This window comes from Calypte anna, chromosome 7 (assembly GCF_003957555.1).
Source record: "Calypte anna isolate BGI_N300 chromosome 7, bCalAnn1_v1.p, whole genome shotgun sequence".
In the NCBI taxonomy this organism is placed as follows: domain Eukaryota; kingdom Metazoa; phylum Chordata; class Aves; order Apodiformes; family Trochilidae; genus Calypte; species Calypte anna.
Window position 1 is genome coordinate 38,297,651 of NC_044253.1, and position 12,808 is coordinate 38,310,458.

Genomic DNA, 12,808 nt, shown 5'->3' on the forward strand with positions numbered 1-12,808 from the left:
CCGATTATTTAAGATCTCTTCATGCTGACAGCACCTGTCAGATTAATCTCAAAATGTTCTATTTTGTTATACTTAGAGGAATATGAGACCTTTTTGGGGGGATGGCTGTTCATGACATTACTGAATTACTGTTAGAAGAGATGGTTCCCTCTGTCACTGTGATCTCAGAAACCCCTAAGAGCAAATGGATCAGCATTCCTGAAGTTAATGACCTGTATTAAATTCATCAAGTGAGAGTAGCAATTAGTTTGGTCATTATTTTAGCAGAGATGTACACTGTGACAGCTTTCTGCCCTGACTTTGGCATCTCCCAAACCTCCAGGTAAATCTGCACAAGCAGCAAACCTACACTCATAACAAAATCTGCTTAAGGCATCTTGTTTGGAAAATAAGTTTGTGTGTTCTGATTCTATTCTCAGTAAAGTTTTCTATAGAATATAGAAAGTAGTCTTAAAAGGGATTAGTAATCTCAAAATTTCTGTTTCCTTTTGGGTTTTCATTTGGTGGCTTTTTGGTTTGGTTTTTTGTTTAGTTTTGCTTGGTGGTTTTTGTTTGGTTTTTGTTTTGGTTTGATTTTTTTTGTCCCTACACCTTCTTGTTTGAGGAATAAACAGTAAAAAAAAAAACAAAAGGTGGTACTTATTCTGTAAATATTTTATGACAGCATCAAACTGAATTGTTTGAAAAGTTTTAGCTTGGAAGATTGGTGCTCCTAATCTGGGATTTTGTCTTTGTCATAATTTTTTTTTTATGTTTGCTTTCTCCCCAGGTCCCAGAAAATCCTGGTGTGAGCCAGAGATGTGTAGAAAAGCAGAGGCACAGCAGAAAGGTGGTGATTTTCAGGCCCCCCTCTCATTTATTCTGATGGCTTCTCCACAGAAATTCCCAGGTCTTCACCTCCACTTCTGGGATTTTTTCACTTTGTGTGGCCAGATCAGGTACTTGTCTTTCATCTTTTCTAGGGAGCACTAAGAATTAAGAATCCTTTTTGGGCTCTACCCTTTGAGTCCTAATGAACATTTTAAAACTGCTTTCCCATAGAGGCTTTACTGCAGGACCTCCTTTTTCACGTGGATTTATCTCACATACAGCACACACCAAGCAGTCGTGTGCTGTCTCAGTGTGCGTTTTGTAGGCAGACAAAAGTTCCAGATGTGCTGTGTATCTTGTTTAGTTGACTTTATTCTTCTGTAAAGCCAAGAGAAATATTAATCATTCATTTACTGTTAGGGGATGGGTCTTCTTCTCATGTTTCAGTAAAGGGGGTGGAAAAGTAAAGTAAGCCAATTTTTTTCCTATTTAAGGCCAAAGCTGGGGAATGCTTGTGGCTGAGTTCTGTACATGGCCCGGTGCTGGAAGGGCAGGGAACAACCCATGTTGCTATTTTGAATAGATTTTTCTTCCCCCCCCATTTTTATTTTTGCACAGAGAGTCTCATGTCTAATATTTAGACATGATGAGCTTTGTGCAAAAAGTAACTTTGCTCATTCTTGCCGTGTTTCAACCACCAGTTATTTTGGCACAACAAGACGGTGAGTAATTCAAGCTTCTTATGATTTGATGGCTTTATTTTATTTTTATTTTCACCAGTGATTCTCATAGCTTGTCAGAAATGTATATTCACAAATCTCACCAGAACACTCTTCCTTCACTAATCCAGCAGAGTCAGAGGGTTCATGCTGAAGTCGAAAGCTGCAGGACTTTGCATTTCCATCCCAAAAGTTTCTCTTTGCTTTGCTTTCTGCTGTGGTTGAAAGGGCTGTACAGAGCTGACTGCCTTAGATGCATTTGTTCTTGTTCTTACTTGTTTTTCTATTGCAGACACCAGAGAGTTTTTAAACAATTTCTTTTAACTCTTGGAATAACATTTTAACTGTTACCTCTCTGCTGCCTGGAAGTTATTTGTCACAAGCAATCAGTCTTTAATTCCAGCTTTTTCATTCGGAGCCCTTTGTACTTGTGTGTTTTCCACTAGCAGCATGGGGGGCTGTATAAAATAAATTTGCTTGGGGAAAAGAAAACAGTCTTAAAATTCTAACCAGTTTTGATGAAGCAGTTTTTAAGGGCGATTTATGGAAATATGGGAGCTTACAGGATTTTTACTTGGACATAAAGCAGACGGGGGAAGTTAATTCCCTCAGCTGAATAGTCTGATTTGTGCATCTGCAGGCTCTTTCAGTCCCTCACAGGACTGATTAGCAGCTGATGGTATCTGAGAGTCCATGCAGTATGTGTGTGCATGTTTACAGAGAGCAGGAACACCAAAACCCAAATGAACATGGAATTTAGCGTGGGGGAAAAAAAAAACCTTTGTATACAATAATTCAACTTAGAGTGAAGATAAGTGTGGTATGAGTATTTAACTTAAACAGATGACATTCCACCAGTATAGATGACCTTTTTTGGATGTTCTCTGTTCTTGCATTGTAAACCAGACCTTCCTTAAGATAAAACATTTTTTTCTTTCTCGTAGATATAAAAGATCTGCTCTGTAATTATTCCTGCATCCAGGCAACGAATAACTTCACTAATAACTTGATAAGCAGCAGCCAAACAAACTGTAGTGCAGTAAAGAAAAGCCAAATACCTTTAAAACCACACCCTACCCTAGTCTGTATGATAGCAATCAGGAAAACAATTATTTTAGCTATTTCAGGGCAAATCTATCTGTCTCTGCCTACCTGGGAAAGGCACCTCTGCTGTGGGGGTGGCTGTGAGTCCCCCAGCAGGCTCCTGGCAGCAAAGCAGCTGGAGCTCAGGGGGCTCCTTGCATGAGCTCATCAGGTAACAGCATCTGCAGCAGCAGCCTGCCCAAATACCAGCACAGGCACAGACTGCATCTTGTAAAAGAATCTTAAAAAAAAAAAAAAAAAACAAAAAAAACCCCCACAAAAATCCCCCCAAAAGCCAAAAAACTAAAAACATCAAAAAAAAGCCATATAAAATTGGTTTTAGGGAATATCTTAATATATTCTGAACAGATGCTTTTCTGTTTCTGCTTTTCCAATATATAAGCTGTTCATTAATCCTCCATGAAAAAACATTATAAATTTGAGAAAATATATGCTGTCAGTTTTCTCCACTTACAGCAGAAAATAATAAATCTATTGCATATATTTAATATGCATTATGTCAGTTTATATATACACATGCATATATATCTAAAACTTCTGGGGGATAAGGACAAACACAACATCCAATATAAAAAGAAGGAACATCAATTTATTTCTTCCAATAAATAAATCCTCTCTGAGCACCACGTCTCTTGTTGTATCCCTGGACATTTCTGGGCTGCAACATGTATTATACTCAAGAAATAGCAAATTTCTTGAAGAACAAGGTACAAACAAAGTGTGAAGGAGTATTCTTGTTTCTCTGCCACATTCCTGTGTCACAGCGTAGTAACATTTCCTTACTGGGCTAACATCCATACTACTTGCAGGGATGAGGTTACACAGAGAGCCTGATAAAACACTGGTTATCCCTTAAAATGTTGACTTTTGTCCTCTCTTTGGAATGTTCCTTTCCACACGTTTGAATATGCTTTTCTCACAGAAAATAATAATTGAAGGGGTTGATGATTAGCATTGCTTGCTCATGTGCAGGCCAGCAAAGGACTGGGAATTTTCCACAGTTCAAAAGAGAATTTCCAGACATGCTAAAATGCTCTCTCTTGTCAAGAAAAATGTTTATATGGTTAGGATCAAGTGTAAGTCAATATAAAATTTTCCTTGGGGAAGCCTGCCAGGAGACAAGACTTGGCAAGATATTAAGGAAACTGCTTGATATACACCAAGTTTAGAATAGTCAGATGTACCTCTGGGCTATGTGTTTCTTTGTCTTGCTATAATAGCTAAGAACAGAGATTGGAGTGCATCCTCAGGTTGAACCTCTTCAGAAGCTCAGGATATGGATATTATGGAACAAAGAATTTTCTGTGACTTCCCCAAACAAAGCTGAATGTGTTGGTAACCCTCCAGGATGCTTTAAGCCAGCAAACAAAATGCCCTTGGCACAGTTCAGGTTTTCTGATGTGTGTCAAGGTATAGTCAAGATATTTGCAAGCCCTGCCCGTGTTTAAGATAAAAATGCCTCCTGGTGGCTGACATGACATGAAGCTGGTGCTTCAGGTGGGACAGATGAGTCAGATTCCAGGCAATGTATGTTCACTTCTGCTCTTTGAAGGCACTTTCACATCCTGTGTATTAAAATTGCCAAAAAGTGCAAGAAGTTGGAATGCTTCCTTCAGGAAGAAATCCATCCTCTACCCTGCCAGCATGATTTGTTCAGGCATTTGCTAGCCTGAGGGCCTACATTCATACCCATCAGCTTGAGTTTGTAGAGTCAATCTAGACAGCATAAATTTTACCTAGGCAGACCCAAGGTTTTTGGCAGTTTCCACTGACTGAAAGGGAAGCCCTCGCACAGCCCTTCTCCCAGCAGGGCCAAAAGGGGGTTCAGAGGGATCTGGGGCTGTCTCAGCTGCTTCTGAGATAGGCAAGGGATGTTTCAGTCACCTGAGGTGTGACACTCCTCATATGTACACCCCATACTCTTTGAGGAACTTCACTGAGGTCATGAGGAAAGCTCCTATTTCCTTAAAAGCGTTGTAAGAGCAGAGCCAGAAACCCTTCATTGTTATTCCAAGTAATTTTTTGCTCTAATGTAATTTAGCGTTTTCCTTGTAAGCATTACCTTGGAAGTTTGGTCAGGAAACTGGTAATTTCTGATGTAAAGACTGAATCCTAAAATATCTCCAAGAAGACTTATTGACTTTTCATACTACTTTCAGTCACAAATTAGTTTTAAAATTAAATATTACCACGGGATGTAGGGTCCAGGAGGTAGCCCCGAGAAAAGCAGGATGATATTTTAGGAAAAACTGTAAGTAGCTTGGTTTAGCCAGTTTGCTTTCTTTTGTTATTAACTGGAAAGGATTAAATAGGTTTTGAAGCAGATGGGTACTGCACAGATGCTGTGTATTTGTGAGACTTCCAGTGTAACATTTTTTAGCACTTATCCACAAACAGCATTGCACATATGCATTCTTTGTTGAGAAATGAGCAAGTTTAAGGGTAATGCCAATGCCAGTAAGAACTATATGTCCTCAGAGGTTCTGATAACGTGGAGAAGTCTCCCTCCAGATTTCTAAAGGTGAAGCCAGCTGATAATTACATGAGTAACCTGTGTGAGGGTATGAAAGATCAGGAGTCTACTGCTCGTTTTTCCTAAGTGTTTTTTACCAAGCACTCAGCAGACAAGGTTAGGCTTAGGAAAACTGAAACATTCCTTTCTAGTCTGAAAAAATCGTGCTAAATGAAAGCCTGGGGAATCCACCCCCTCTAAATATTATATATATGTTCTTGGAAATACGACAAATTTCATAAACACGTTGTAGATCACACATAGCTGGAAGACATTAACCTTAGGAAAAGGAGAGCATTCTAAATCCCTGTCATTATTTTCCAAATTTCTTTTTGATTTCAGACCAAATCTACATAGGCTGATCTTTTTTTTCAACGAGGGGGTGGAGTTGGAACTATCCACTCCTTTATTACAGGGGGAAGAGACAGAGGTAGAAGGGTGTTGTCTCTGGCACGAACATTACTGTTGATGCCTCCCTCAGAGCCATTACCTTTGCTCCCTTCTTAGTGCTGCAGATTACAAGCAGATCCTGTTTCCTTTCCCAGCTTCTGCCAAAGTTTTGAGGTCTGAAATATGCAACCAGGTGTCACTTGAAAAATCTTAGCTGATGCCAGCCTTCCACAGCTGGTAAACATAAGAAAAAACTTTTTGACTGTGAGGGTGACAAAACACTGGCAGAGGATGCCCGGGGAGGTTGTGGAGTCTCCTTCTCCTCTGGAGACATCCAAACCCCACCTGGATGTGTTCTGTGTGACCTACACTGGTTGGTCCTGTGTGGTCCTGCTCTGGTGGGGGGTTGGACTTGGTGATCTCTCAAGGTCCCCTCCAAGCCCTGACATTCTGTGATTTCTGGGATTTCTTCAGAGTTGAAAGGTTCAACTAACCAGTAGGAGGAAACAATAACAAAGCTTGCTTTCCCAGGCAAGCAGGCAGCATGAGAGCTGGATTGCTCTTGATGTTATGGTTTTAGGTTAGTAATTTGGAGAACAGCACAAGCCACAGCTGCAAGTTTTAATTTGTTGGTTTGAAGTAATGGTCAAGACCCAAAGAAGTTGAAATGAATGCAAAGTCCATTAACACTGCAGACTATGCTGTCTTTAATCCTGCTTTTTTAAGAAATTAGGCTAAAGATCTCAGCTAATACAAGGAAAATTGTTGGCAGTAGTAAAGATATGTTGTTAAATAGGGGTTTTTTTGCCTCAAAGTAACTGGATTATATTCCTGTATCATTGTAGATACTTGATGTGATGGAGCAAAATTCGGTTCATTATTGGCAATGACCCAAAAAATAAAACTGAGACCTGAAAAGGGTATAATAAAATCTTTTCTGATTTAACATGACAACTGTTAGCTCATTCTCCTTGTGGTAGCTTGGTAAATTGTAAATTGCACAACTTTAATGTGGTTTAGAGCTCAGCACCTGCCACCTGTATCTCTGTGGTTTTGAGATGTTCTGATTTTGTTTTTTGGATATAAAATAACCTTCAACCCAAAATGCAACAAAAAATGTAGTGTCATCATTTTACCTGCAGAGCTATTTTACCAGCCTGCACCTCCTTTGACACACCCATGATAAGATATCCTGTACAGAAGGAGAACTGGGCACAGCTGTGATTCCTTCTCCAAGAGAGATGCCAGAAGTGTTACTTGGCTCCTGTACTGCCAGGTCAGGCTGTTGAGGGGAATGTGGATAGATGCAGAAGAATGATGAAGCCCCTGGCTCTCACCATGCTGCCCATTTCCAGCCCAAGGGGATCCAGTGGGTTCCTCCTGGAAAAAGTGTGTTTGGGTCTGTGCAGCTCAGGGAGATGTCACTGGGAGTGATGCAGCTCCACAACTCACTGCAGCTGGCTCCCCATGGCCAGGCTGCTGCTGTATGCAGGAGCCATGCTCTGCTTCAGTTCCTGCTGCACAACTGCTGCTCCTCTGGGGATCTTTCTTCCCTTGTATCTTTTGATGCACAGGGTTTGTGAAGCTCTCCTTTTGTCTGCTCCATGGTGTCCCTGACAAGAGGTGCTTTGTTCAATCTACGAGGAATTCCCTGATCTTTCTCCATTTAACACAGTCAGACACTTGGTGTTGCAGGGAACTGAGGTTCCCATATTTATGTGTATGGGCTGTGCCATTAAAATGTCTCACAGCTCTTTAATGCTGTATAACAATTTCAAAGATTAACCCTTAAGTTGCTGCTGTGGCTGATGAGCTGATGAATCTCCACAGGCAGTAAAAAAATACATATTATGAGACTAGGAAAGTCTCTTCTGTAAGTAGAACAGAGATAGAGAGGTGTTCTTATCCTATCTTAAATGCTGGCAGGGTGCAAGGAGGAATGAGGTCTGTTGGTGACTGTAAAGCAATAGATCTTTTACATTATAGTTTGCATTTATACTTTCAAGCAGTCTTTTTTTTTCCCATCTTGTATTTCAAAGGAAAAGTTCTCTCAATGTTGCTTTGAGAAAAGCTAACCTACTTCCAACTACTGCTTTTATTTCTGCATTTTCACTTCAGAGCCAATCTTGTCTCTGGGTTTGTGAAGTTGAAGCCTCTGCCTGTTTCATGTCAACATGACAATGGAAAACATGATATAACCCCCTCCAACAACAGCCATTTGTTGGCTTTAGTTTGGATAAACTTCAGCTCTGGGACTTCTGGCTTTGTTTAGTGAAAGTACAGCAGAAGAGATTCCTTTCATATTAGCTAAGAGGCTTCTTCCATTTTCCTTCATTTACGTCAAACCCTTCATTTAAACACAAGCTATCAGAAGGAGAACTGAAAGCTGTTCCTCCTTTACAATGTCTGCACATTTTTGTCTTACTTTGATTTACACAAATACTCCGTGAGGAAATGTCTGTCAGGGAGGAGAAAGCTTGCACAGGGCATTGAGCAGGAAGAATGTGATGATAATGGAAAGATTTTAAGGCTGAATATGTTTTGTTGTTTTGAAAGCCTAGGCCTTCTCTTACAGCAAAAGAGGCACCAAAATGACTCTGAAGAAATGGAGGATGTGACTTGTAGATTTAAGACTCCAGCTGAGCTTGTAGCAGAATGGCCTTGGGCACAACACAAAGCCATCCACAACCCCAGGAAACCCATCCCTTCTTGCTGCTGGTTTGCTCTTTCAGGCGTTGTGCATCCCACTCTGGAGGGTGGCACGGACACCTTTGCCCTCCTGCTAGACAGCAAAAGATTTCCTTCCATGAGCAAATCTTCTCTGGGCTGCTGTGGTAGCTTCAGACACTGCTTTATTGCTGGCCCCAGCACTGTGAAGGGCAGCAGAACTGCAGGGACATCCCATGCACGTCTGTAGCAGTAGATATGAAAGGATGATCTGTGTCTGGAAACGCTGGCAGTTCTTGGAAAACTTCTGGACATAATTATTTGCCACTGAAATGCCCCAGAGGTCACACCCAGTGACCAGATGGAGCACTGTCAGGCTGTCCTCTGCAAAAAAGCTCTCTGTTCTTACCCTTTGTGCTGCTGCTGCTTCTCTCTTCCTTCTTTCCATTTTCTATCAGGAAACAAGGCAAGAGCAGCATTGCAGCTCCTTTTTCAAAGAGACACAAGAGAACCAATTGCTCACCCCCACACAGCTAATAGAAAATATGGGAAGGTTCACTCATTGTTCCTTTGATGTGCAGTGGAACAACCATGCTGAGCATCAAAGGAGAATGAACTACATCCCCCATGCTCTCCTTCAGCTACAAGCAGCAAAAATAGAATTCATATTATCTTGGAAAACACTTCTCTGTTCGTGAGAGGCTCTTTTAAAATAAAAATTGACATTTTTTCTGTGTTTGGCTTCAAACCTACTGTATGATACTTGCTTGTTTCCCTACAGAGCAGTAGTCATTGTGTGCCAGCTGTTTAAGAGAAGGTCCTAGTGAAAGCAAACAATGGGCTGTGTAGTGGGAATTGCAAATCTTTGAAAAGAGTAATTGAAATATGCTCAGACATTTCAAAGATTCTTTGCACAATTTTCTAAGCCTGTTGGTGGCTTAGTCATTGGCAGGGTGGTCCCCTTTGTAGATCCCTCTTTTTTGTGTGTGAAGAGAATAGCATAAATATGAGGGGGGGAGGAGGGGGAGAGAAACAGGGGGGTGAAGAGGAGGGAGAGAAAGCATGGAAAAGAAAAGAAAAGAAAAAGGAAAGATGTGTTCAAGTCCAATTGCTTCTTTCCCTGTTAAAGAAGCTGAAGGAAGAAAGAACTTTGTAAACTTCTTTCAGTGGAAGAAGAAAAAAACCAAAAACTTCATTTATTAGGTGTTCTCTGGCTCAGCCTCTTCCACTGATACCTTTTAAGGACCCCAGCAGATAAAGTGTTGGATCTGGCTGAAGATGCTTTAGCCCTCCTCTGCTTCACTGTGCTGTTTACCCTCCCTCTGTGCCAGCTGCCCAGAGCAGGGAGAGCTAAATGTGTGCCAGGCTCCAGGCAGCCACTTCAGTAGCAATGCTCCTGACCTCTGATCTTCATAAAAAGTCATCTTTGTGCTTGCAGGCTCCTGACCTCACCAAAAGGGTGGATTCTCCCTCGATGAGGGAATTGGTTAGGAAGATTCTTAGGTCTTCATGCTTCAGAAGTGGGTATATAACTTGATAGTTAAAAGTGGCCCTAGAAAAGTTGTCTTTGGTATCCTGGGAAAAGCCTCACAATGCTCACTTTGGTAGTCTGAGGAAGCTGACAATAAGAACCTTGTACTGGGTGTACAAACACCCATTTAATATCCTCGATGAGGCAGATTAAGAATTTCACATACTGCCATCTGTATCCAACTAACTGTCCAAAATGGATGTGGGGTGAATTAGTGCAAACTGGAGTAAGGAGTGAATGAATACAAGCTGTTCTGCAGATGAAACTAGGTTAGTGGTGCTCTGTGCATTCTAAATCTCACCACAGCCCCCCACAACCTTCTGGATTACAAATACATTTCATTTATTGGCAGCACAAAGTTATGATTCTTTTTTTCTTTGGACAATATGCCAGAATTCTTTAATCCATCCCCAGAATATGAAATACAAGAATCAAACTCTTCATTTACTCCCAACCTCTGAAATTACAGGGAAATCAATACAATTGTTCAGGGAGCTCTGTAAGTGTAGAATTTGCCCCCCTGCTGCTTTACTCATCTCTGATGTAAATTCACTGTGACCATGAAGTTACATTGGAGCTGACTTTGTCCAGCATATCTGAAAACATAAATGATGTTACCATGTGTACTACACTGAGTTGTAACACTTCCCATCTGCTCCAGCCTCAGGAGAGGAGCATTGATTTCTTCCAAGGCAAAGCACAGAAACAGCACTGAATAAAACTGTTAGCCCTGTCTCTGAGCTGAAGGGAAAGAGAAGATCACATCTCACTTGAAACCTTAATCACCCAATAAAAATTGTTTTAATTACAAGGTTAGACAATGAAAACAAAAAAATCCTAGTTTTTTTTCCCACACAGCCTTTGGGTTTTATCTTGTGAGAAACTTAAAATATCTTCAATTAAGTAGTTACAGTTTTGTCTTTTGCAAGAGGTGTTAGGTAGAGCAAGGTGTAGCAACCCCCAGTTTCCAATGCCTCCCTTTCCCTTCCCTTTCACTTAGCAACTGAGAAGCTGAATCTCCCTTTTATGATACTTTGGGTCTGCCAGACTGGTTATACAGCCTGGGAAACCTGCTTGTACACAATGACTTTTCCAGTTATTCTATATTCTTGCCAGGACAGACCTATTGCAAGAAATGTTGCAAAGAATCCTCCAGTGGGATAAACTATTCCTGGTCCTAGCTAAAATGATAAATGTAGAAGTATGTCTTTTAGGTATAACTTGGGAATTATTATTATTATTTTTTTAAGTTCTTACACAATGCTGGGTTTTGGTAAATTTTTCCACTTAATTAATCTCAATAACATTGAGCATGAAGCTATTGCTTTTCTTTAGTAATATGTTAGGCCAGCTTCTTATGGAATAAAATTGGAAGTGTTCATCAGCTCAGCTGTTTAAGATTACCTTGGCACTTTGACTGTAGAAGTCTTCTTTGACTGCTGAAGGAGTGGGCAGGGTGTATGTTTAAAGAAGCTAATAAATCCATAAAATCATCAGTAATCACATCAGACCTTGAATTTATATCAGTGTCTGCTTGGTTTAAAACACAAGACTTTGGGCCATTTGGCACCATTCGCTCTAAAGACAAGAAGCCCATTAAAATCAGATTACTGCAGAGTAGTGAGAATTTATGCCAGCTCTACAACTAAATACCCACAAATAAAGTGACTGCAGCCTGCTGAGTATTTCTAGAGTGACACCAAATGGCACGAAAGGTGATGTGCCAAAAAACATTGTAACATAAGAACAGAAGGGGTAGAAAAATCTCAGAGGCACTTTACCAATAATTGGAAGAATAAGTGAGTGAAAAATTATGCAGTGTTCCCTCTAAAGGGCATTGGATGCATGGAATTAAGATGAAATTCTTCCTGTGTGTCCTGCTCTAATGCCAGTGGTTACTCTTATTAAAAGGTTTGACCTGTCAGACACTGAAGACCTTCAGTTGCCAGCAGAATAATTGATGTTCTTTAGGTCTGATCCAAAGCCCAGTAAAATCTGGGGAGGTTCTGATCAGGCACTGTTTACTCTTTAGTCAGGAACAAATGATACACTCTGCAGAGTATAGCACAGGGAGTCTATCTCTACTAAAAAGACAGAAATATGGATATAATTGTCTGAGTTAGACTCAACCTGTTGAGAGAGGACTTTGGAGATGAAATACCAGAATAACATCACAATTTTTTGTGATGTCATTCAGGAATCTCTTCCTCACTTACAAAAGATCATTTAGGCCATGGTGTTGTCAAGAAAGGGCTAACAAAAAAAGGAGTATAACCCTCTCTCACATCCAGCAGATGTTTTCTTAAAATGACTTTTATAAGTTCAAAAAGAGGTGTAACAATCCCCTGTGCAATCCCTCCAACAAAAAAAAAAGCAAGGTGATAGATGGCAGTTTGCTCTATCCTGTCCTTGGCATGACTCAGTTTGAAATGATAGCTCTGTCAAAAACAACCTCCAACTCAAAGCACAAAAGACCCCTCCTTGCAATCTGTTTTCCTATTATCAGTTGGGAAAGAAGAAAACTCTTCTGCCATTGTTTCTCATGCCAGACACCAGCTGGAGCCAGTGGGGCTGCTGTGGAACAGTATCTCTGATGGGATATCCCTGGCCTGCCTCTTCTGTGCCAGGGTGACCTTTAAAACCTGGATGAAGAACATCAGTCAGGGATGTCACACGTGTGCCTGAATAGAGCAATTTGTGAAACATAAATGTTGAGGAAGAACAACGTGACAGATTCAGCCTCTTAAGACCAGGTTACCTTTGGGGAGAACAAGAGCCCTGTGAAGATAAAAGAGAAAAATTAGTTTGCTTAACATAAAACACACTTTGAAAGATTAGGGAAAAGCCAATAATCTGCAAGGGAAATAGAGCCATTTGACTTGGCAGCAAAAATGCCATGAGTGGATATTTTTAAATCCTGATATTTCAAAAAGGACAAAAAGCTGCAGAAAGGTTGCAGCATTTGTAGCTTGTGAAGACAAATGAAGGGAAAGAGCCATGATTTTTCCTTTTAAATGTAAATGCTTGTTTGTACCAGTGCAGGCCTGGTTATTTGTGGGTTTTTTTCCTTTTGTA

General features: G+C 40.6%; 1 protein-coding gene across 1 annotated transcript in view; it reads left to right on the forward strand.

The window, feature by feature from the left end:
• Positions 1-1,340: 1,340 nt before the first annotated feature.
• Positions 1,341-12,808, forward strand: part of COL3A1 (collagen type III alpha 1 chain) — a 51,314-nt gene continuing 39,846 nt past the window's right edge. Inside the window, exon 1 of the mRNA XM_030453983.1 lies at positions 1,341-1,532. Coding sequence (XP_030309843.1) covers positions 1,454-1,532 — 79 coding nt within the window. The 5' untranslated portion in view covers positions 1,341-1,453. The remainder of the gene's footprint in view (positions 1,533-12,808) is intronic.